Here is a 22022-nt window from a genome sequence, read left to right as displayed (position 1 = left end):
CTCTTCACCATAAGCAAATTCTTTTCACATAAATTCACAAACTTGAATTTCTGAAGCAGATTTATTTGGCCAGTTTACAGAAGTTGGTTTACAACTTTTAAACTTTGGAATTATCTGTAAACATTATTTTACAAGCTTAAAATCCCTTTGACCCTAACTGGAGCCCATACAGGTGTCGCTCAGGTATAGATGGAGTGTCAGATAGCTAGCCTGCAGTTGCTGGCTGGGCACATGGCCCTCTGGGGGCTAACCGCCTCCCACCCACTGGATATTTTCTATAATGTTGTATATGGAGAAGTGCTTGTTGTAGTTCCCTTTCTGCCACCCACCAAAAGAAAAATTATAAACAGTAAATGAGTGAATAAATGAGAAGTCATAATGATAAAGCTCATCCTGCTGAACAGCCTGTGTCAAATATATATAAATGAACTTTACCCTTTAAATTATTTAGTTCATATTGTGCATATAACACACTCCTTACTCTTACACCTGTAACAGAGGAGTTGGCCTTTGTTGCGCTTTATTTACACACTTTATTCCAATTAAACAAGTTCAGGCGCGCAAGACGACGTCATCAAACTGCGACTCGAATCACAGTGAAGACGTAATCTTTGTGAGACACTTTGTTGACACCATGTCGGCGGTGGATTTCAGAGGTAGCTAAATCAGTCTATTATTGTTTGTTAGAAAGTTGTTTCCGGTTCTTTCTTTTTTTTGCTGTAATGATATGAACAAGTCAAACATTAGCGTGTTATATTTAAATCCCTGAGCTAAAGCTGCTGTTTAAATTCAGTGTTGGCAGCTATTTGTTAGTGTTGACCTAGAAGCTAACGTTAGCCACGATTAGCATAGCCTCCGCTTTGATTAAACGTCCCACTCAGTTAAAGCTGTGTTCAGTGACAGGACCGTTACTGATACTGACGAACTATTAAACCTGATGGTCAGTAATCATTTATACTGTGGCAACACTAATGTAACAGTAGAACATTTTATTTTTACTCTGTCAAAAGCTACATACACTTAACACACTTCATCAGCACACATGAAAATATTCACTAATATTAAAAAAGTAAAAAGACAGTTAATCGAAACAGGTTGATTAAATGGTCATTTTTAAAAACGTAACTCTGATTGTGTGTGACATTAGTGCGTGGTGTAGTTAGTGTAAATTTACTAAAACTGATCAGTGCGTTTGATTATGTTACACTTGTGGTTCACAGACAACCTTCTGGGGATTTCCTGGGTGGACAGTGGCTGGGTGCCTATTCTCAATCCTGGAAATGTGCTGGACTATTTCTCTGAGAGGAGTAATCCCTTCTACGACCGCACCTGTAATAATGAGGTGGTGAAGATGCAGCGGCTCACTCTGGAACATCTGAAGTAAGTCCATCCTGCACACTTTGATTTGGTGTTACTTTACAGTAGGGGGGTGATCTGTGTGTACTGTATGAATTGTCAGGAAATAGCTTCTGTTACAGAAAATATAATAAATAATAACATATAAAACATAGATACTGTACATTAATTCATTTTCAGTACACAGCTGTAAAGTTGTTGTATTAAGTGACAGTTGTGAAACTAAAATCAAAAATCATTGATTCTCTCCCACTTCCAGTCAGATGGTGGGAGTGGAGTACATTCTTCTTCATGCTCAGGAGCCAATTCTTTATATAATCCGTAAACAACAGAGGCAGTCAGCAACACAAGGTGAGCAGCGCAGCCTCTGATTATGTACAGCATATCACTGACAACTGTTCTATGTATTTCATTTCTGTGTCAGAGTTAGATTTGTGAGTCTAAACTCAATACTGGCAATAAAATAAAAAAGTGTGTACATGCACACAGTTTTGGATTTTGGACTCTTTGAATATCTAATTTCCACTTCTGCTTCTCCAGTGATTCCTTTGGCTGACTACTACATCATCGCAGGAGTGGTGTATCAGGCCCCAGACCTGGGAACAGTGATCAGCTCCAGAGCGGTGAGGATTTATAATATGATCCTGTTTATTACAAAGGCTGAAGATGGAGGATGTTGGTGTGTGGGATTGAAAAGGTTTTTACTGTGGGTGACATGAGTCACATCTGTTTTAGCTTTCTGCCGTCCATGGAATCCAGTCAGCGTTCGATGAGGCCATGTCGTATTGCCGCTACCACCCATCCAAAGGATACTGGTGGCACTTCAAGGACCAGGAGGAGAGAGGTTAGGTTTTGGTAATTCATTCAGTTAGTTAGTGCTTTTATTAGTAACAAGATCACAGACATTAACAAGAACTAATGGAGTAAAAGGAGTACAAGCTATGATGCTCTAATGACACTTCACAATGTTTCAGTGTTTTACTTTGGCAATAACGGATTTAAAAAATCTTTCATTACAGAAAAAGCCAAGCCTAAGACAAAGAAGAAAGAGGAACCAAGTTCACTGTTTCAGAGGCACCGTGTGGACACACTCCTTCTGGACCTCAGGTCAAAGTTCCCGCCAACGTTTTACCAGGTACAGTTACACCACCTCAAAACAGCTGTTAATGTTAAACCACTTCGGTCCATTCATTTCAGTTTCGCTGAAATAAGAATTACTTCATGATAATGTGACGCGATCCAAGTAATAATATTCTGTTTTCTGCCATTTCAGCCAAAGCCTGGTGAGAAGCCTATTCCAGGTATGATTACGTCATGCTCAGAAGTTCCGTGATCAATGTGTGTGACATCAGCAGCTTAACACTGTAACAGATGTCAATAAGAGTCATCGCCTACTATTGATCTGATCCTGTCAGAAAACAACTCGCTCACGTTTGTCCAGATATTCAACAAACAAACAAACAAACAAACACAAAAACAGAAATTCAATCTGACATGAACAAAGATCACAGCATGAAACTAAATAAAGTCTACTACTATAAATAACATAAAACAAAGAGAAAGAAAGGAACTGGATAAAAACCCTCCAGGTTAGAGTCACTTAGTCTCCACAGCGGTCCTGATACTCTGGTTTGTCTGTGGTTTTATTATGTGCTTGTTGTGTGAATGTTAACACTCTGCCATGGGTCAACATACCATGGGCTGTGCTACTGGAATATTGGCTTAACTTTACAAGTGTGATTTAATACAAATATGACATCTAAAATGTAACGTGTTCCCCTTTTCCACCAAAATGATCAGGTAGAAGCAGGTTTTTTAAACGCGGGTAAACCTGCTAATAGAAGCTGATTGACTCCTTTTCCTCTGCCAGTTGAGTTTGTCTTTCAGTTCGGACTGAAGACACACACAACTGCATGAGTGCTGTCATCACCTGCACTTACAGAGCACACACACAAACGCAGGTGTGTTACAGCGCCTGTGCTGTAACACACCGGGTTTTGTGTTTACATCAATGCTGATCGGAGCCGTAGACGATAAAAACCTGTGTCTACTGAAGAGTCACATGACCTGGGTGTGATTGCTGATTGTACCCTTTTCCATGATGTCAGCAAGTCTTAGCGGGTTTTTTGACCAGTGGAAAAGGTTCTGTAGTATTCAGGTTTTATTGTAGATGGAGTGAAGATCACATGTTCCTCTTTTGCAGTGGAGGTGAAAAAGGAGCCTGAACCTCCCACAGAGGCGGTAAAACAAGAGGAGAGAGAACCAGCTACCAAGTCCTCCGCCCCAGCTCCACCCAGCAAACCTCCACCTGAGAAGAGAGCCAGGCTACAGTGACAGCAGCACTTCTCACACTCTGTGAAATGTCCGACAGCACCGAGAGGAAAACAGTTCAAGACTGCGAGTGTGTCTGCTCCTGGACCTGAAGCTGGTCTCTGCTGGTTCGCTCAGTTCACAGGATGCTAAGAATGAAAGGTGTGGCTTCAGAGCCATCACCACTTTCTCACTGTGACCTCATTCTGTACACTTGTAGGTTTGGCGTTGTGGACATTTCAGGCAACTGTTCTGCAAACAGGGGTTTTTATGATCAGCTGACATCAGTGTCGGTGTCAGCTTACTGTTGACATAATCATGATGGTTTTTTGTGACTTCAGAGGACAGTTTAACTCGCAGTCTGCTTCTCAGGGGGATGTGTCATAATGCATCATCACCAAGCTTCCTGACACATTGTTCTCTTTAATTACTGTCACTCATCTGTTTTTGAAAGAAAAACTCTGCTCTCTTGTTTTTGTATTAAACTGTCTCAGATATCATGTCCTGGTGTGTTTTATTGGATGACAGTTCGAAGTCTCAATGTATTTTCCTGCATCATTTACATCATTTATTGTCATTCTAACCAAGAAATTATGGCTCAAAGCATTTACTGGATTTTACATTTCATAGCTTTGTCATTACAATTATGCTCAAACCAAAATGTATGAACCACATCGTATTCATTGATCCACGGGCTGTTGATGGGGAGAGTCAGTCAGCTGTCATGTTGATAAGCCCTCTGCCCTCTTTGTAAATGACTACACCAATCAAACATGGTTTTTGTCCACAGTGGAAAGTAACTTTACACATCAACTGTGATGAAGTACAACCCTAATCTTAATACTTCTACTTCACTTTTTACTCCACTACACACGTCTGACAGCTGCAGTCACTGCTTTATCTACAGACGTCTCATGTGACTAGTTTCTAAAGATTCATCCAGTGGCTCCTCATAGAAGCAGCTTCTGTTTGATTCAGATGGTGATGTTGATGTTTGCAGTTTCACCAAATCATGAAGTCCCCTCTAAACTTCTCAGATGGATTCATTTAAATATTTGTCTGACATGTCACAACTAAAACAGAGATTAGAGAAAAAAGTTGTTTTTGAATCCTTCCTACATCATTAATAATCTCCAAACATGTCTGGTTACCCACTGGATTAAACTAATAATCTGAATATAAACATACAGTAGGTAAAACTAGCTCCACCTCAGCCAGTATTAACAGTCTAATAATGATGTGTGTGATCGTATATCAGCCACAGATTCATTTTTATTCCTCCGCCCGGCGACAGTCAGAGACGGAGGCATTTTGTTTTCAGTTTGTCTTTCTGTCTCATTCTTGTGGACAAGATATTTTTGAAATGCCTCGACAGAACTAATTAAAATTTGGCATAAAAATTCACTAGGACTCAAGGATAGACTGATTAAATTTGGGGAGGTCAAAGGTTAAAGGTCAAGGTAACATAGACCACAGAAAACACTTTCACACAATTTCACACAAACGGTTGATTGAATGATTTTTGACTTTGGATAAACAGGGATGTGACCTGAATTTAGTCTGAGTGGCTGAGGCAGACAACCAGGAGGAGGTGACTCTAGTTCTACTGAAGAGCACTTTAACTTTTACTCCACAGGGATTTTACATGGTTGTTTTGGTGCTTCAGTGAACAGTATTAATGATTTCAGTCGTATTTAATGGTCTTAACGAAGCAGCAAATTAAATTTAAATGGGAAGGTTTCGTCAGCAGGTGTCGCCATTTGGTCATATTTGATCCTTTTCCCTGATAATAAATGTAATTTTTTGTGTGTTTTCTCTCTGTCATCACTGTTGACTCGTTCTCAGGTCAAACATGCTCAGTCACTCAGGAAATAATTTCCATTGTCATGAAGGCGGGAACAATAAAGTGGGTTAGTGATGTGTATTTTTAGCGCAGACAGTAGCATCCATGGCTACCAGCTACCTCGCCGCCGAAGCCACGAAGAAGAAGTTTCTCGCAGGGCGTGGTGGGATAGGAGTCTCCTCGGTGGAGGACTGAACAGTGCCCCAGCTGGCTGGCTAGCTGCAGAGAAGATGGCTGCAGAGGGGATTTTCAGGCCAGTGTCTGAACACAGTCTGCCGTTTGTCATGTTCGGCGGCCACTAGCCAGCGTGTCCCCGCGGTTCTTCCGTGGATCGGTTCCGCTCGGATCCGTCGGAGGGGATAAATCAACATGGGGTCGCAGACTCTTCAGATCCTGAGGCAGGGGGTCTGGGCTTCAATCACAGGCGGATGGTACTACGACCCCGATCAGAATACATTCGTCAACGCTTTACATCTGTACATCTGGCTCTTTCTGCTGTGTTTCCCCTTCACTCTTTACATGGTGAGCGCTGCTGCTGCTGCTGCTGTTGTTGTTGTTTTTTACCGCCTTTTTATCTCGGTGTTTTTGTCGTTAACTGTTACCAACAACGTAAGTTACCGAAGTGTCCGTTAGGTTAGCTGCCACTGGCTCCTAACGGTCGGTCTCGGTCTATTATCTGGAGCAGTGACAATGTAACGGCTATTTAAAGTAACGGGACAGCTTCACTGCTCTCAACATGTTCCACAGAATCTCCGAACGACCGTGTTTATCAACGGATAACCCTCATTCAGGCGAACTAATGTACAGATAACCCTTAACGCCCCCCCCCTCTAAGTGAACCATCCACCAACTAGATGGGACCATGAAGCTCTTTTGTTTAAATTCAGTGTTTATCACAGCGTCTCAGTTCAGGATATGAACAATGGACCACACAGAACCGGGCTGTAATCAGTTAACCCCCCCCCCCCGGTATCTGGTTGTTTTCCTCCTGTCGGTTGTGATTTGCAGTATCACCAGTTTTCAGAAGCTCCCAGCTGTGACTGAGCTCAGCTAACGAGGAGGTAGCAGCAGTCTGGTAATGGAGATGTCCAACAAACAGACTCACTGACTGTTTGTTTGTTTGTTTGTTTGTTTGTTACAAGGGTCTTTGTTTGTTTTCTTTAGGCTTGTTTACTTTTACTTTGACATGTAAACTGTCCAGAAAAGGGGCTTGACACGTCACTGACTGGTGTCACACGATCCAACACCTTATCAAACTGTCTGATCAGGGTCAAACGTCAGTGAATCATATCACCAGAGTTTCTCAGACACTCTCAGTGAATGTCCTGTCAGGAAATAGCTTACTTCTATAATGAGAAGCTGATGTTTCATATGGGTTTGTGGTTTCCGTTCTATTCTGGAAATATGTTGGTCAGGTCTGTGGTGTATGTTGAGCCACAGGTTAGAGTGGTGCTGCTGTTTGGGGGGGGGGGGATTTACACTGATACAGAAAAGCTGAAATCTGAAAATATATGGTTATTTTTTATTAATTGGTTATAACAATAGTTGCATAACTGATCGCTTATTTGATATGTTGGTTGTCACTCATTATGACTGAATGTCCTATACATTATTAATCTATCTACCTGTTGTCTTATAGATAGATAATTTATTTATCCCCTGGGGGAAATTTTGAATAAAAACATTGAAAAAAATAAACATTTCAAAATGAATTTCTCATTCTTTTTTAAGCCTATTTTATTGTCATTTTCAAGAGGAACAAAATAATCATTATAAGTTCAACTTTGGATAATAAACAAATAATTATGATAGTATGACATTACATTATCTCTCCTTGATACATTAGGAAAGGAAAATAAACATAAGATACAGCATGAAGGAAAGGGGTAGAGAAACAGTGATTGTAGCACCATAAAGCCACCAACCTGTTGACTGTAATATATAAGATAAGTATAAGATATCCAGTGTAAGTTCATTTCTGCTTCTTCTCTAACCCCAGGCTCTGCCGCCAACCATGGTGATAGTGGGAATCTACTGTGGTGTGATTGCTGCCATGTTCCTGCTGCTGAAGACGGTGAATTACCGCCTCCACCTCGCCCTGGATGAGGGGGAGGTGGTGGAGGACCAGGCCAAGGAGAGTCAAGGCACCAGAGGTGGCACTGAGGGGGCTAATGATGGAGGTGTCACTCGTCTGGAGGACAGCAACGGCCCGGGGTAAGGTCCCGTCTCACACAGCCTGATGGGGGATTTAAAGACACTCCCTGAGTGTGATGGAGCTGCTCTGTAGAGGCTGTGGAGGAGCAAGGTGTCGCAGGAAGAGGAGGAGCGAGGTGTAGAGGCTGTGGAGGAGCAAGGTGTCGCAGGAAGAGGAGGAGCGAGGTGTAGAGGCTGTGGAGGAGGGAGGTGTAGCAGGAAGAGGAGGAGCGAGGTGTAGAGGCTGTGGAGGAGGGAGGTGTAGCAGGAAGAGGACGTCATGCTTTCTGATCAGCGATCACATGGAGCTGCTGGTGGAGGGACTCATTGAAAAGTGATGTAGTCTGGAGATGTCAGTCAGAGCTGAGGTCAAAGGTCATCTGGTTGTGACGTGTGGAAACACACAGGTTGCTACAGGGAGAATGAATGAATCGCTTTAAAGCCTCCAGATAGGCCACGCCCCTCTGTAAGAAGCATCTAATGAAACATACATTTACCTCAGGTTAAACATCAGGTATTTACTTGTTAAAGAACTCGGGCCTGACCATCCTTAAAACACTTGCTGGTGTTACCTGCTGTGTTACCTGTACACCTGTGATTTACTGTAGCTGTAGTGTTAAACCCTTGGCAGGAGTGTGTAGCGTGTCGCCCACGTGCTTGCTCACAGAAACATCACGATCACCACTACTGGTCAGAAACTCCTCTGAGTGCCTTTATTTTCCTACACTCTGTACCCACAATGCTGTTGGGTTTTCTTCATCATCACTGTATCACAGCAGCTGGATGTGCTTCTCTGCTGCTACAGAGCTGGTGAGTCTTTATGTAGACACATGAACATGAAGTCAGAAGAAGTTTATTTCTATGGGACAGTGCAAATGACTCAACGGTGACATTTAACAGTATCAGTGTGAATGTGTTGGGGTTTCTCAGCAGATAATTTACACCTGTAAGAATCAAATATTAAATGTTAATATCCCAATTGGACAAAACAGATCTTTTGGTTTCTGGATTTTCTTGAAACCTTGATTAATATTCAATATGCAATCCATTTATTATAAAAGACAAGTTTGTTGACAAGTATGTGCTAATTAATGCCTTAATTAGGCTAATTAATGGCCTCATTAGTATAAGGGTTATGTGCAGTATGTTGGAAAAGTGATTTACATGGATAATGTCTTTAGTTACCATGAAATGACTGTAACACACAACAAAGCACAAACAGCTGTCAATGCCAGCTCATGTGTTGTTCATGGAGAGTTTGAACTCTCGTTGAGAGGAAACAAACAGCAGAGAGCTGAAGCCTTTTACTGCCGTGACTCATATTCACATTCCAGAGGGATTCTTCTCAGGACGCTGAGAGAGGGGAAAGACCACAGGAGCAGTCGCAGCTTTGCCCACACATCTGGAGTTACATTCCAGGTTGTTTGAGTTTACAGTAGAGCAGACAAGCTGAGCTAAAGTGATGAAGGTGTTTTTGTTTTTTGTCTCATTTTCCCCTCGCTGCTCCTTTTTCCAGACTCTGTTCATCCATGTTGTCGTTCATTCCTCGGAGTGTTTGTGTTGTGGTTTGGCTCGATATGGAACTTTTTGGCATATGGAAATGATTTATAGACAATCCCTGGCAATTGATTTGTTTCGACATACCAACTGGTTAAACAAGCACGTCCGGGCTAAATATAGGCTCGGAGAAAATCTACAAGGATGCTTCATCTGTTTCTGCTCCTTCAGCTCAGTTTCAGAACCCTGAAGGAGATGAAATAGAGTCCTGACACTGAGTCACTTTAACTGAGTAAAGCAGATAATGACACGTGACTGAGAGCACCAACAGCCTGGTAACACATGTGTGTATGTGTATGTGTACAGGGACCCTGGGGGGGGCATTGAGATGGCAGACTTCATCCGGCAGGAGACTCCTCCAGTGGACTGCAGTTCCAGGAACTCCTATATTGGGATGGAGTCGAACCAGCAGGTAAGCAGAGCACTGGTCTGCTGCATACTGCATACCGCACTGGGCCCAATATAACATGACCCTGATTAGAAGACCCCCCCCCCCAGACACATATACATAAATATAAGTAGGTCAAACTAAAAATAACATTATTTAAAATAAAACACAGCAAACAGGCCAAACTATCATCATACCAGTGTTTCTAACTCCAGTCAGCAGAACCAGAACCTACCAGTTCTTTAGTGTGTTAACTGAAGATAAACAGAGATAAACAGAGGGGGGGTGAGACTGTTGACATTTATTTCATGCCATAATCATAACAGAATCTAATGTTCATCTGTCCATGTCCTGTTTACTGTCCACCAGCACAGCTCCTCTGAAGGACGTCCTTTAAGAATTCAAAGGCTCTGTGGATTTTCCCTGTAAACAAACCAAAGTCATGATTTACATTCAGTTCCTCACCTGATGAACTGTTTCCACCTGAGGGCTCACAGATCAGAGACCTGTCTCTTTCTTAACTGTCAGAGCCCAGTGTGGTTCACTCTTCTTCTTCTTTGTCTCTGTTGGTGCACAGCTGCATTTCTTGGAGCATTACTGCCTCCTGTGATATCTTTAATATAGCGCCGAAACAATCAGCCAATTAGGGATTAGTTGCTCAACAGAAGACTAATTGGCATCAGTGTAAATGATTGATTAATTATCAAGTCATTTATCAAAAGGATGGTTTTAAAAACTCCTCAGTGTCTGTGATTCAGGGCTGTATAGATAAACATACTACATACATACTACAAATTAATGTGTTTGCTTTTGACAGAAGTTGTTTCTACATTTCACCTGTGAACTGTGTTTAATCTTCCCACAAACTAGCTTCATGTCCTGCGTTCTGACAGCTGTTAAACCGCCTCCCACTTCAGTGTCGTGTGCTCTGAGTTCACTGTAACACCTCTGATGTTATTATCATGTTATAACATGGACACAAGTAGCTGAGAAACCTGAGGATTACATGTCCACTTCCAAAATGATTTGACTTGTCTAACTGTTGGACTAGAGGAAGGAGCTGTGTGATGATCCTCCTGTCAGCAGATTCCTCCTGTAATATTCAAAGTTATTCTGCTGTTGTGATTCTGTGAGATATATTTAACCCCTCAATCCCCACGGGAGCTGCTTCTTTGTACTGAGTGTCCTTGAGTTGCTGATCAGCAGCTGTGAATGAGAGGGAGGGAAGCCAAAACTTTTTCTCTGTGACGACAGTGAAGAGGCACCAGCTGTTTGTCATAACACTTCTTCTTGATGTTGTGTATTTTAATGATCACACACCTTGTCAGTTTGATTTATGAACGTTATGCTCCAGAAATCAGGTTTTGATATTAGACCAAGTTTAATCACTTTTCTTTTTATTCAACTTTCAGGTTGTGTCCACCCATGGAAGACCAACAGTTGCCAAAGGTAACCATGACTACCCACTGCCTGTCACATTAACTAAAATCATGTGCCATATCTGTAGCTCCATACATTTCAGAGTGAAAAGAACCATCACAGGCACATTAAACGTCTTCTCTGTGATGCATTCTCTATTTCTGGACTCACCACATCTCTGCCCATGATCGCCCCAGCTGCTCAGGAGATGTAGTCTGACTCAGCATTACCATGACCTCAGCAGTCACACTGAGACGAGGCAGCTTCAGACAGGCACTGCTGAGTGTGGAAAAAACGCACTGTGAGATGAAGCATGGGAGTCATTCTCCACCAACTCCTGTTGGAAGACGCAGAAAAAGACAATAAATGAAGTGTGGCTTTGTTTTAGTTCATTGTAGTGAAAGTGTCGTCTGAATAATTCAGTCTGTCCAATGCCATTCTGATTAGCTGATGACAGGAAGTGGTTTGAAATGGGACGAGGGGCTCTGCTGGGCTTTAGCTTTTTAATCTTCTTCCTGTGGCGGATTCCCTCCACTCAGACTGTCCACCAAAGACAGGAAGTCTGAGCCGACCGCTCTGACAGCAGAGAGGAACCTGGAGGGTTTCCATCAGAGCGTCTGTTGAGAGCAGCTCACAGCTCCGTTCTGGTGGATCCATGTCTCAGGAGTGGTGTTTCTTGAAGATGGCAGGAGTGTCTGTGTCTTTGTCCCCTGTAGACGACAGCCGTGTGTGTCCAGGGATGGACCTTGGAAATGGATTAATAATTGATTGAACGTGTCGTCTCTTAATTGCTTCCTGTCTTTGCAGGAGACGTGGGGAAGACCTCAGACGACATCAGTTTGACTCTGGTTGAGAGCTGCAGTCATGACCACGGTAAAGATGCATGACATTCACGTAGAAGCAAAAAGCCTCAGTGTGAGAGACTGTGCTGCCCTCACTGTTTCATCTCCTGCTGTCCATGTAGATCTGCTGTCAGACGCCAAGATGTACTGCCTTGTTCCCAACGACTCCTTCGCCTCCCTGCAGCCGTCCACCTCCTTGTGTCCTTCAGAGCTGTCCCGGGAGCCTGCTGATCTCTGTACCTCTGCTGCTTATCACTTCAGCCTGTCTCACTCCTCCTGTGACACAGAGGGGACCTCTCACGCCTCCATGCAATCTCAGACCTTTAGGAAGGAGCTGCGTTCTCGCGGCCTGCCTCGGACCTCCAGCTCAGCGGGTTCTGCTTTCCCTGACCCGTGTCTACCAGACTTTGCTCTGTACCCACCGCCCAGAAGAGGCGGCCTCGACCCCGTGTGTGAGCTGGAGACTGCCAGACCACACAGGCCGGGGGTGTGTGACAGGGAGGGGGCCGAGCGGCTGTACCAGCAGGACCCAGCTGTGCCATCCACCTCTGGAATAGAGTGTTACAGACACAAGGAACAGCGCAGAGTCGCTCGCTCCGCCTCCAGAGAGGCAGGAGAAGGTAGCTCAGGACTCTACCAGGTGGAGGTGGGTGGTGCTGGGAAAAGCTCTGGTGGAGGAGGAAAGTCCCAGGGAGGGGAGCGCAGTGCTGACAGCCTGAGGAGCCTGAGTACTCGCAGTAGTGGCTCCACTGAGAGCTACTGCAGCGGGACAGACCGGGACACCAACAGCACGGTGAGCAGCTTCCACAGCGAGCAGACCAGCTCCACACATGTGGAGAGCCTGCTGTCGCTGTCAGGGGACGAACGTGTTCGGAACAGGGGCGACGCCACGCCTGCTCCTGCAGACGGCAGGACTACGAGCCTCGGCAGCGTCAGCTCTCGAGGTCTCGGCAACCTTCCCTCCAGGGAGGCCAATAAAAACCCTCACGCCAATGAGCTGACCGCTAAACGAGCTGCTGACTCTCCGTCCTCTGCAACCCAAGAACTGCTTGAAGAGCCTGGGATCAGGACCAGCGCTGACGGCTCCACAGATGTACCCGCCACGGAGCAGGAGCAGGGCAAAGTCGACGCTCAACCACAGTCAGCCAACATTGTTCAGAGAACTTCCTCCCTGTCAACCGGGCGCAGTGGACGAAGGCGGACGGGCAAGAAAAGGGCGAGCAGCTTTGACGCCAGCCGTCACCGGGACTACATGTCTCTACGCGGCACGGCCAAGCCTTGTAGTGCTGTGTTCACTGGGGGAGGGGGGGAGGACTCCAGTGATCAGAGTGAACTAAGCTGTGCCTCCAGTCTCCACTCCACCCACCACTTGAGCACAGACAGCTCATCTAGCACCACCTCTCGCTCCTGCCACTCACCAGAGGGCCGCTACCGGGCCCTGAAGGCCAAGCACACTGCAGCCCCCCCCTCCTCCTCCACAGTAAAAGCTGTGGCAGGATCTGAGGCAGGAGTTCGATCCGGAGGGAGGCGCCGCAACTCCCGCCGCACCCCCAGCACAGGCAGTGCCAAAACACATGCAAGAGTGTTGAGTTTGGACAGTGGTACGGCCGCCTGCCTTAACGACCCCGGCCGGCTTGGAGCTCCGGCCGGGCCTCGGCCCCTCACCACCTCCAAGTCGGACCTGGAAGCCAAAGAAGGGGAAGTCCTAGATGCGGCGTCCCTGCTGGGTCGGGCCTCCCAGCTGGAGTCGGTGACCCGCTCCAGAAACAGTCTGCCCAACCAGGCGGCCTTCACCGAGCCTCAGGACGCCACTGCTGCTTCGCTGCGGGGTGCGTACCACACACAGCGCTCACACACTGAACATAGCCTGTCCCCTCGTAAAGCTACTGTCAATTATCCACAACACTGTGTTACACTGATATGGTCCCTGACAGAAACAGGCTCCGTCATGAGGCTGGGTTTAATATTTATTGATTATTTTATATTTAAGCAATAACTGAAGGATTGTGTGTGTGTGTGTGTGTGTGTGTGTGTGTGTGTGTGTGTGTGTGTGTGTGTGTGTGTGTGTGTGTGTGTGTGTGGTGCTGACCCAGGCCTAGTGTTCCCTGTGTAGCTCACTGTTAGCATCAGCATGATGGCACAGTGTGTGCTTTGTGCTGAGCTTAGACAAACAGCAGCTCTCTTATTAGTGTCACACACTCTGAGTCTAATAGACATCCCCTCCCCCACAGTCTCAGACTTACAGGCTGATTTAATTTTCACCAGGTTCTTGTTCTTTGGCTTCTGTGTGTTGGGACCATGCTTTATGATGCTGGTTCTCAGTGTGTCTTTATGGAGTGAACCATTCCTGGAATATACATTAGAGGCAGATGTGTGGACATGTCAGCTGTTGTCCACTAACATCTCATGATTAGTCATTTCTTCTCTTGGATCCCTGCTCTCTTTGTTGATTTTATTTATTCATGTTTTTATGAACTCCAGTCTGAGCTACGTCACACTGACATTAACATCTAGCACAGATGACGCTGTTGGTGAAAATGTTTCTTGACTTGAAGTTGTTGGTGGGAATGTTAGTTGGAAATGTTTGTTGTGCTGAAGAGTTCATCAGCACATTCCTTCTCATACAAAATACAACTGATACGTTCACCCTTGTCTAATTTAGGGTTTAAGGGTTTGTCACTTCAGTCTCACAGCTAGCTAATGCTAGCTAAATGTAGCTAGAGTTACCTAGCTTTAGCTACAGCCTTCTGTTAAACCACAGGTTTAATGGCAAGAATGAAATGAGACGTAAACACACGGCGTCTCTCTGTTTGTGACAGTGATGTTATTATGATGAATGCTAACACGTGGTGTGACAGAGAGAGTCTGCCTCAGTTACAGAGGAGATAGTGACAGGTATATTTACATGGTGTCTCTCATCTTCATCAGTCTGAAGCTGAAGCGGCAGTTTGTCATTGTTGTTGCTTTGTTTTTGAAATGTAGCTGAACCCCAGTTTAACATGTGGAAACATCACGGCCCAGTGGTGTCCACATACAGCTCCAAACACAGGAACCATCCAGTCTGACTGGCCAATCATGTCTCTCACCATAACAGCCCCGGGGAGCGAGGAGACGGTCGTATTTCGGCGTGAGCGTAGCACGTTTCGTCGGCAGGCAGTGCGGCGGCGACACAACGCAGGGAGTAACCCCACCCCACCCACCTCTCTCATTGGATCTCCTCTCAGGTACGGCGTGCATGGAGCAGGGAGTCATGTCTGTCGTTGTGTTGCCTGGTATGAGCATGTTACCAGGAGCAACATCAGCGTCTTCTGCTGTGCATGACATCATCTATCAGTGGACGGGTGTCTCCACTCTGCATGTGATGTCTTTGGTCCTCCCTCTCTGGAGACCTCCCTCTGTTCATCCTGTTATCAAACATCTAATCTCTTAAATTCCACATTTGATGGTGGATCACAGAACGGAGTCCTCACAAACCGACTGATCCACGTCGCGTCTCCTCTCAGAGCTGAGCGTGGTTTGTTCAGTAGCAGACGTCCCGCTGTCTCTCATGACTGAGCGACCTTACTAAGGAGAGAGATGAAGATGATATTGATCTTTTTAAAAATCAAAGTCCACACAGGCGCTGACTGTTTTAGTAGTTTTGAACTGACAGTCTCTCGCTGCTCAACACTGGAACTCACAGGAAAAGATACTTATAGATTTCCACTAGTTTTTCTTTTAACAAACATTTTCACATTATAATGATGATGGACCTTTTCTCCAGTCAGTCTAATGTTGTATAAAGCCTCATTACACCAGTTCTGTGTGATATGAAACTGGGCGTGTCTCCAACTCCCTCACTTTACGGCCCTGTTCAGACCTGGTATTAAGCTCAGGTGATCTTATCACCAGCTGTAAGTTCAGGTGTGAACACACCGGAGACACACCGAGGATTACTTTGATATCCAATCACTCAGACCATACTGACAACACACCCTTCTGTCTGATTGGCAAAAAACCACAACACATACCTGTTTATTTGCTTATTAGGCAGTGAGTGAGATCTGACCACAAGTGGTCACATGAGATACATTTTAAATCCAGGTGTGAACTGACAAACTCAGAGCTGATCACTGATTGGATCACTGAAGACACATGTTAATAGCAGGTCTGAACAGGTCCAAAGTCAGCTCTAAGTTTAAGAACCAAAGTCCTCCTGACACAGAGCTGTGTTTGAACCTTTGTTGACCTGACAGGAGTTTTACAGACACCATGCTAGAACTGTGTGTGTCCCTCCCTTCCATCTTAAAACCCACAGTCTCACTGTAAATAACATACAGCTCACTGTTGATGTCCTACTGGTCTTATGCTGTGGATGTGCGTCTGTCGAACTCATAGGTTCCAGTAGCTCTTCACCTCCAGCCAAGGTTCTGTGTTTCACAATCACATTTCTAAATGCTGAGCCTTGAAAATGTTGATCGAGGAAAGCGAAGGTGCAGCGTGCCAGGGGTCAATAAAGTTTCAAAATGCAAAGTCGTTCCCTCTTGCACCGATCTCTCCACCCTGTCCCTTCACTCCTCATACTTTTTGACCTTCTCAGTGGCACTGGATGCCTTTTGCTTCGTCACGTAGTTTTCAGTGTTATGACTTCTTAAAACAAACTCCATACAATATTTATGAAGAGGAGTGGATCTTTGTAACTGTAGCCCTCTGAATTCATCAGTGACTCTCACTCTGCTAGATTTTCCTTTGAACACGTTCTGATCAAAACTATGGAGACTCACTTTATATTTGCTTCATAGCTTTTTGAAGTGTTTCTTAAACAAAGACGTCCTTTACCCTCTAAGGTCTAAGGTACTCATATATGACAGTGTTTTCTTCGTGAGGCTCCTTTCTGACTCTTTACACTGAACTTACACATCATTTGGCCCAAATGCTGAAAAACTGAAGCCCAGTTTTTTAAATTCTTCAAATCTCTTGTGAAAACAAACCTTTACTGATGTGACTGAATTGTTTTGATGCTTGAAATGGTTCATTCGTGTCTCAGGTTTGTAAAAAATAGTGCAGTATGTGAGTAAAATAGTAATTAGATATATAAAAATGCCAAAAATATTTTGTTTAACACCATAGAGTTGGAGTGTTTAACCAGATTTTAGAGGCTTTCTAACTCTAGCCACGTAAGATCTTGCAAGATTACAAAACGGAAAGTGGAGTGTCTGCACATTCTAACATGTAAACCACATTTCTACGCTGTGTCATCACAAAGATATTAATATAAACATCCGTCGACCTCAGAGGGTTAACATTTCACCTTCAGGCTCTCCTCCATGTCTGGTGCCGTCATGGAGGTCTCACTCTGCAGTGCGGAAACTACATGACAAACAAAGTGATAGAAATGGTGATGATGTGTTGTAGGTACATTTTAGTCTCTAGCCTCCACTGCAGGTCACTACGTGTGCAGTTCATGTGTGAGTGACAAGATTCTCAGAAATGAGACATGAAGTCTAAAATTAAAGAGTTCAGGAATTACAATGAGAGGACACTAAAGTCATTCCAGGCATTTTTGCTGCTGACCTCCACTGTGACATGACGTCACCTGAAATCCCTCTACTGTGAAAACACCTGTCTCATCCCCCTCCCCTGTGATGATGATGTATATAAGCAGTATCCCCCCCTCTCATATCCTCCCCTTCTCCCTTCTCCCCCAACAGTCTTCAGGAGGCTCTCAGCCAGGCCTCCCAGCCTTCTACTTCCCAGGTGAAAAGTCAGCCATCCAGAACCCCGTCCCAGGTGACAGTGCTGAGCGCGAGCGCCTCCCTGCTGGCCAGGAATGGAAGCACACACCTGGAGGGTTCTCAGGACAAGGCCTCAACCGTGGGCGCCACCAGCTTACAGGACGACTTCGGTAGGGAGCGCACTGAGAGCGGAGGTGTTAAGATGGAGGAGTTTCTCATGGAGGAGTATGTGGCAGGAGATCATGTGTCTCATCACATGACTGTTCATGGTTGTTCTGGTTTGATAGACTTTTGTTAGAAAGTTGCTGCAGTGGCTTTGATGGTTTGGAATTGCTCGAGCACCATTATCCTTTTACCTGAGTCTGTAGCCAACACCTGACCTCACCTGGACGGAGATGTTACCTTTGGTCACGGCGCTCACACCAGAGTCACTGTTGACACATGAACATGTTCAGCTGATGTCTCTAGGGCGTGACTGTGAAAACATACAGGTGACGTCTGGATCATTACTCATAATCTGAGCTGATCAGATTGTTGTTGTGAGACTGTCTGAGTGTTCCTGTGATTGTAATCACAGTGTTAATGATTCTGATTCCTGGACAGCGACTCCAATGTCCATGTGATTAGAGAAGCATCTTAAGAGAATATTTTCCTGTAGTTCTGTGAAGATTTCCTCGTAGGAGATGAATTTCACAGTGGGTCATGCCTTATCAAATATCCTTAAATAAAACAAAGTGCTCTCCCGAATTCCTGAACGTCTGTTTTTGTTGCACAAACCTCCCTAGCAACCAAAATAAGGGAATAAACCTTCAATTCTTGATCTGACAAACAAGAGGAATATCTGAGAGACGCATTGGACACGTTTCCTGTCCGTTTCTTCTTGCCATATTTGTTACATCACACTGGGCAATGTTTTTGGGTCATAGTTGGCTAAGCAGCTTACCTTCTCTGTGTATTTCTACATCAAGTAACAGTTAGTTAGTTAGTTAGAGTTTGACCTTTTTTCTCTGATTTTCCATCATGTATTCAAAACACAAACAACATAAGGAGTTTGGCTTGCAATCAAGGTTACATTAACCTGAACAGGAATGTGTTGCCATAGCAACGTCTTTATATCCTCCTCAACTGTCAGGAGTGATGGAGAGTTTTAGGAATTTTAGAAATGTATTAATATATTTCTCTGTCTCTCTCTTTCTCTCTCTCTCTCTCTCTTTCTCTCTCTCTGTCTCTCTCATTCTCTCTGTCTCTCTCTCTTTCTCTCTCTCTCTCTCTCTCTCTCTCTCTCTCTCTCTCTCTGTCTCTCTCTCTGTCTCTCTCTCTCTGTCTCTCTCTCTCTGTCTCTCTCTCTTTCCCTGTCTATCCCTCTCTCTCTGTCTCTCTCTGTGACACTGAAATTTTTCTCTTGCTTTAGTTGTGGAGCTTCATTTATGGCGGCCCTGAAGACACACACATCTTCATCAGTTTGAGTTTGTTAAGTTGCAGTGCGTTGAGCTTCAGGGCCACCGTACTCATTGCTACAACCTTCATATCATCATATCATGTTATCATCATACTGCATCAGGATAAAGTGGAATAAATCTGCACAGAACCAACAGAAATACTTTTCTTTTGGGGGGGGGCACATTCATTCAATAATCCCACTAGCTCAGGTGAACACAGAGTAAAAGGTAGACAGGAGTGACTCTGCTTCTCTCTCTTGTTTTGTAGGAAAGCTCACTCCCTCCTTATACGAGGCCGGTGGATGTGACATGTCGCTGGTCAATTTTGAACCTGCAACCAGACGAGCCTCCAACAACGTGTGGTGAGTGTCGAAGTGATCGTTCATCTCATTTTACTGCCACCTTAAACTGACAGATCAAAACCATTTATCAGTGATGTGTCCTTAGGTTTTAAATGTGGTCTATAAACAAATTGACTTAAATTGAAAAGGTGCATTAAATGTCTTCATCTGCTTTGATTGTCTTTTGTCCAGTTCTTGATCTTTTTCTGGAGCCAGTTCTCCACTGGCTCCACTGGTGTGTGACATGGCTTTTTACAGACTAACCATACAGTACAAAAGCAAAGGAAAGAGCCTATTGGCTGTTTATTTTGAGGTCACCAGGAAATGAATCATGATTTAATACAGTAAGTGCAGCAGATGCTTTTCTCTCATCAGTGTTCTCATTTTGTCGAATGCCCTGCAGGGACACCGACTCCCACCTCTCCAGTTCTACCTCAGTTCGCTTCTATCCTCATGACCTGGTGAGTACCCGACCAGTGTGTGTGTGTGTGTGTGTGTGTGTGTGTGTGTGTGTGTGTGTGTGTGTGTGTGTGTGTGTGTGTGTGTGATTTGGATACAGAGACAAAGAAACACATTGTCTCTTCTATTCTGCATATTTCTGCACAGTGATTTTATTTGGTCAGTTTGAAGAGTCGTCTCGTGTTGGCTCTTCCTCTCGTCTCTGTTCTCGATGCCTCAGACAAAGAGCAAATCATATTTCACCGATTTTAAAATCACTCCAGTGGCCACCAATTTGCTCCTGACCTAATTTTGAAATGTATTGGATTTAAAACCCTTTATAGCCATGCACATATGTCCGTATCGGATAAAATGGTTAAAATGAACGAGAAAGATGTCTTTGATCATCTGGTTCTGGCTTAACCAAGACAATGCAGATGGGGGGGGGGGCGGCGGAGGGGGGGGGGTCTCAGTGTAGCAGCTAAAATCAAATCTCATTTAAAGGAAACATTTTATGCTTATATTTTTGTTTGTGTCACTCTAACTGCGCCAACTGTTTTTGTATCGCTCTGTTTTTGTTCCTCTGCACCAGCAACCATCAGAGCGGCAGCCATTTTGTTTTCAGGTTGTCTGTACGTCTCATTCTCGTGGACACAATAGCTCAAAAACGCCTTGACGGAACTTCTTCAAATTTGGCACAAACATTCACTAGGACTCAAGAATGAACTGATCAAGGACAGGGTGATCTCTTACATCACAGTTTTGGCAATGTGAACACAATATCTCTGTAACGCCTTGAAGGAACTTCTTCAAATTTGGTCCAAACGTTGACTTGGACCCAAGGAAAAACCTGATTCGATTTTGGTGGCTAAAGGTCAAAGGTCAGGTCAGACCTCAGAAAACACACAGATGGTTAATATTTTCTGTGACTCTGGATTAACAGGGATGTAACCTGAAACTAGTCTGAGTGGAGGAGGTGGTTCCAGTTCTGTCCCTGGTTCAACATTAATGTGTTATCATGTGTGATGAGTGACATTGGTCAGACTGCAGTATGAATAAGTTTGACTGACTGTGAGACAGATCTCCCTCCCACAGATCCGTCTGAACCGTCTGCTGACGATGGACCCAGAGCTGCTGGAGCAGCAGGACGGAGACCTGAGCCCAGAGCTCCAGGACGCTCCGCTGGCCCAAGAGGATCCTGTCGCTACGTCTGCTGCCGGCAAAGCCAGGCAGTACTACCGCTTGTGGCTCCTCCCTTACCTGTGGGTGGGCCTGCATTTTGACCGGCTCACACTGCTGGCACTGTTTGACAGGTAAGGCTGCTCAGCCATCATCGTCATCGTCATCGTCATCGTCATCATCTGATCTCAACAAATCTTCACAAAACACCAAGTAACGTTAAGCGATGGTGCCTCAATGTAGCACTGGTCTCAGTTTGTCATACGATGATTGTGTTTGTCACAGTAAATCCAGCTGCTACTGATTCCTCCTGTGTCAACAGGTGATACAGGACATATTATAACTTAAACTAATTCTAATGTAATTAGCTAGTTGCAACACAACTTTGACTTACATTTAGTGTTGTTTGGTTAAAATTAATAATATAATGATCATAATAAACTTTATTTATACTTTTCAAAACAATGTTCCAATGTGCTTTACATGGATGCAGCAAACAAAATTAGACAATTCTAAATAATAGGAAGATCAAATGGAATAAAATGTCAAACAAAAACATAAGATAAAAAGTGAAGTAAAAAGTGTTTTTTGTAAAGTGATATAAAAGATGTCTCTGATTCTGCAAGCCTCAGATGAGACACTTCGTTCTCTGCCCAGTTTATTTCAGACTAATAACACAGGTGTATCTACTGATTAAAATTCTGCCCTGCATAGCATTAACCATTTATTTAATCAGGTCAGTCCTGCTGAAATCAAGGACTGCAGCACAGTAACAGGCCCATAAACAGAAGTATGAGACAACACACACCTGGAGCAATGAATTTCTAAAAGATGAACAAATGTCAACATTTCCCTGCAGGTGTTCAGTATGCAGGTGGATGGGATAATGTGGGCGAGTCTGAACATTGAAAACATTTAGGTTAAAATTTAACAGACATCACTCCTGCATTAACTCTTTTTAATTGTTGGATATAATCTGTGTGTATTTGAAACTTACAAGCAC

At 44.3% G+C, this 22022-nt stretch overlaps 2 protein-coding genes across 2 annotated transcripts in view; both read left to right on the top strand.

Annotated features, from left to right (window-relative positions):
* The first annotated feature begins 605 nt into the window (after positions 1-605).
* med6 (mediator complex subunit 6) lies at positions 606-4168 on the top strand. Its single transcript, XM_022764722.1, has 8 exons — positions 606-656; positions 1221-1380; positions 1616-1707; positions 1897-1979; positions 2092-2200; positions 2376-2491; positions 2630-2657; positions 3560-4168. The coding sequence occupies exons 1-8, from the start codon at positions 635-637 to the stop codon at positions 3688-3690; spliced, it is 741 nt and encodes a 246-aa protein (XP_022620443.1). The 5' UTR covers positions 606-634; the 3' UTR covers positions 3691-4168.
* Positions 4169-5783: 1615 nt separating this feature from the next.
* pcnx1 (pecanex homolog 1) overlaps positions 5784-22022 on the top strand; it is a 32427-nt gene continuing 16188 nt past the window's right edge. Inside the window, exons 1-11 of the mRNA XM_022764726.1 lie at positions 5784-6031; positions 7509-7723; positions 9566-9671; positions 11060-11096; positions 11874-11939; positions 12031-13737; positions 15003-15132; positions 17599-17792; positions 19330-19423; positions 19806-19863; positions 20936-21153. Of these exons, the coding sequence (XP_022620447.1) occupies positions 5879-6031; positions 7509-7723; positions 9566-9671; positions 11060-11096; positions 11874-11939; positions 12031-13737; positions 15003-15132; positions 17599-17792; positions 19330-19423; positions 19806-19863; positions 20936-21153 (2978 nt within the window). The 5' untranslated portion in view covers positions 5784-5878. The remainder of the gene's footprint in view (positions 6032-7508; positions 7724-9565; positions 9672-11059; positions 11097-11873; positions 11940-12030; positions 13738-15002; positions 15133-17598; positions 17793-19329; positions 19424-19805; positions 19864-20935; positions 21154-22022) is intronic.

This window comes from Seriola dumerili, unplaced genomic scaffold, assembly GCF_002260705.1.
Source record: "Seriola dumerili isolate Sdu_G_001 unplaced genomic scaffold, Sdu_1.0 BDQW01000565.1, whole genome shotgun sequence".
Classification (NCBI taxonomy): domain Eukaryota; kingdom Metazoa; phylum Chordata; class Actinopteri; order Carangiformes; family Carangidae; genus Seriola; species Seriola dumerili.
This window is presented reverse-complemented; position numbering and strand designations above follow the sequence as displayed.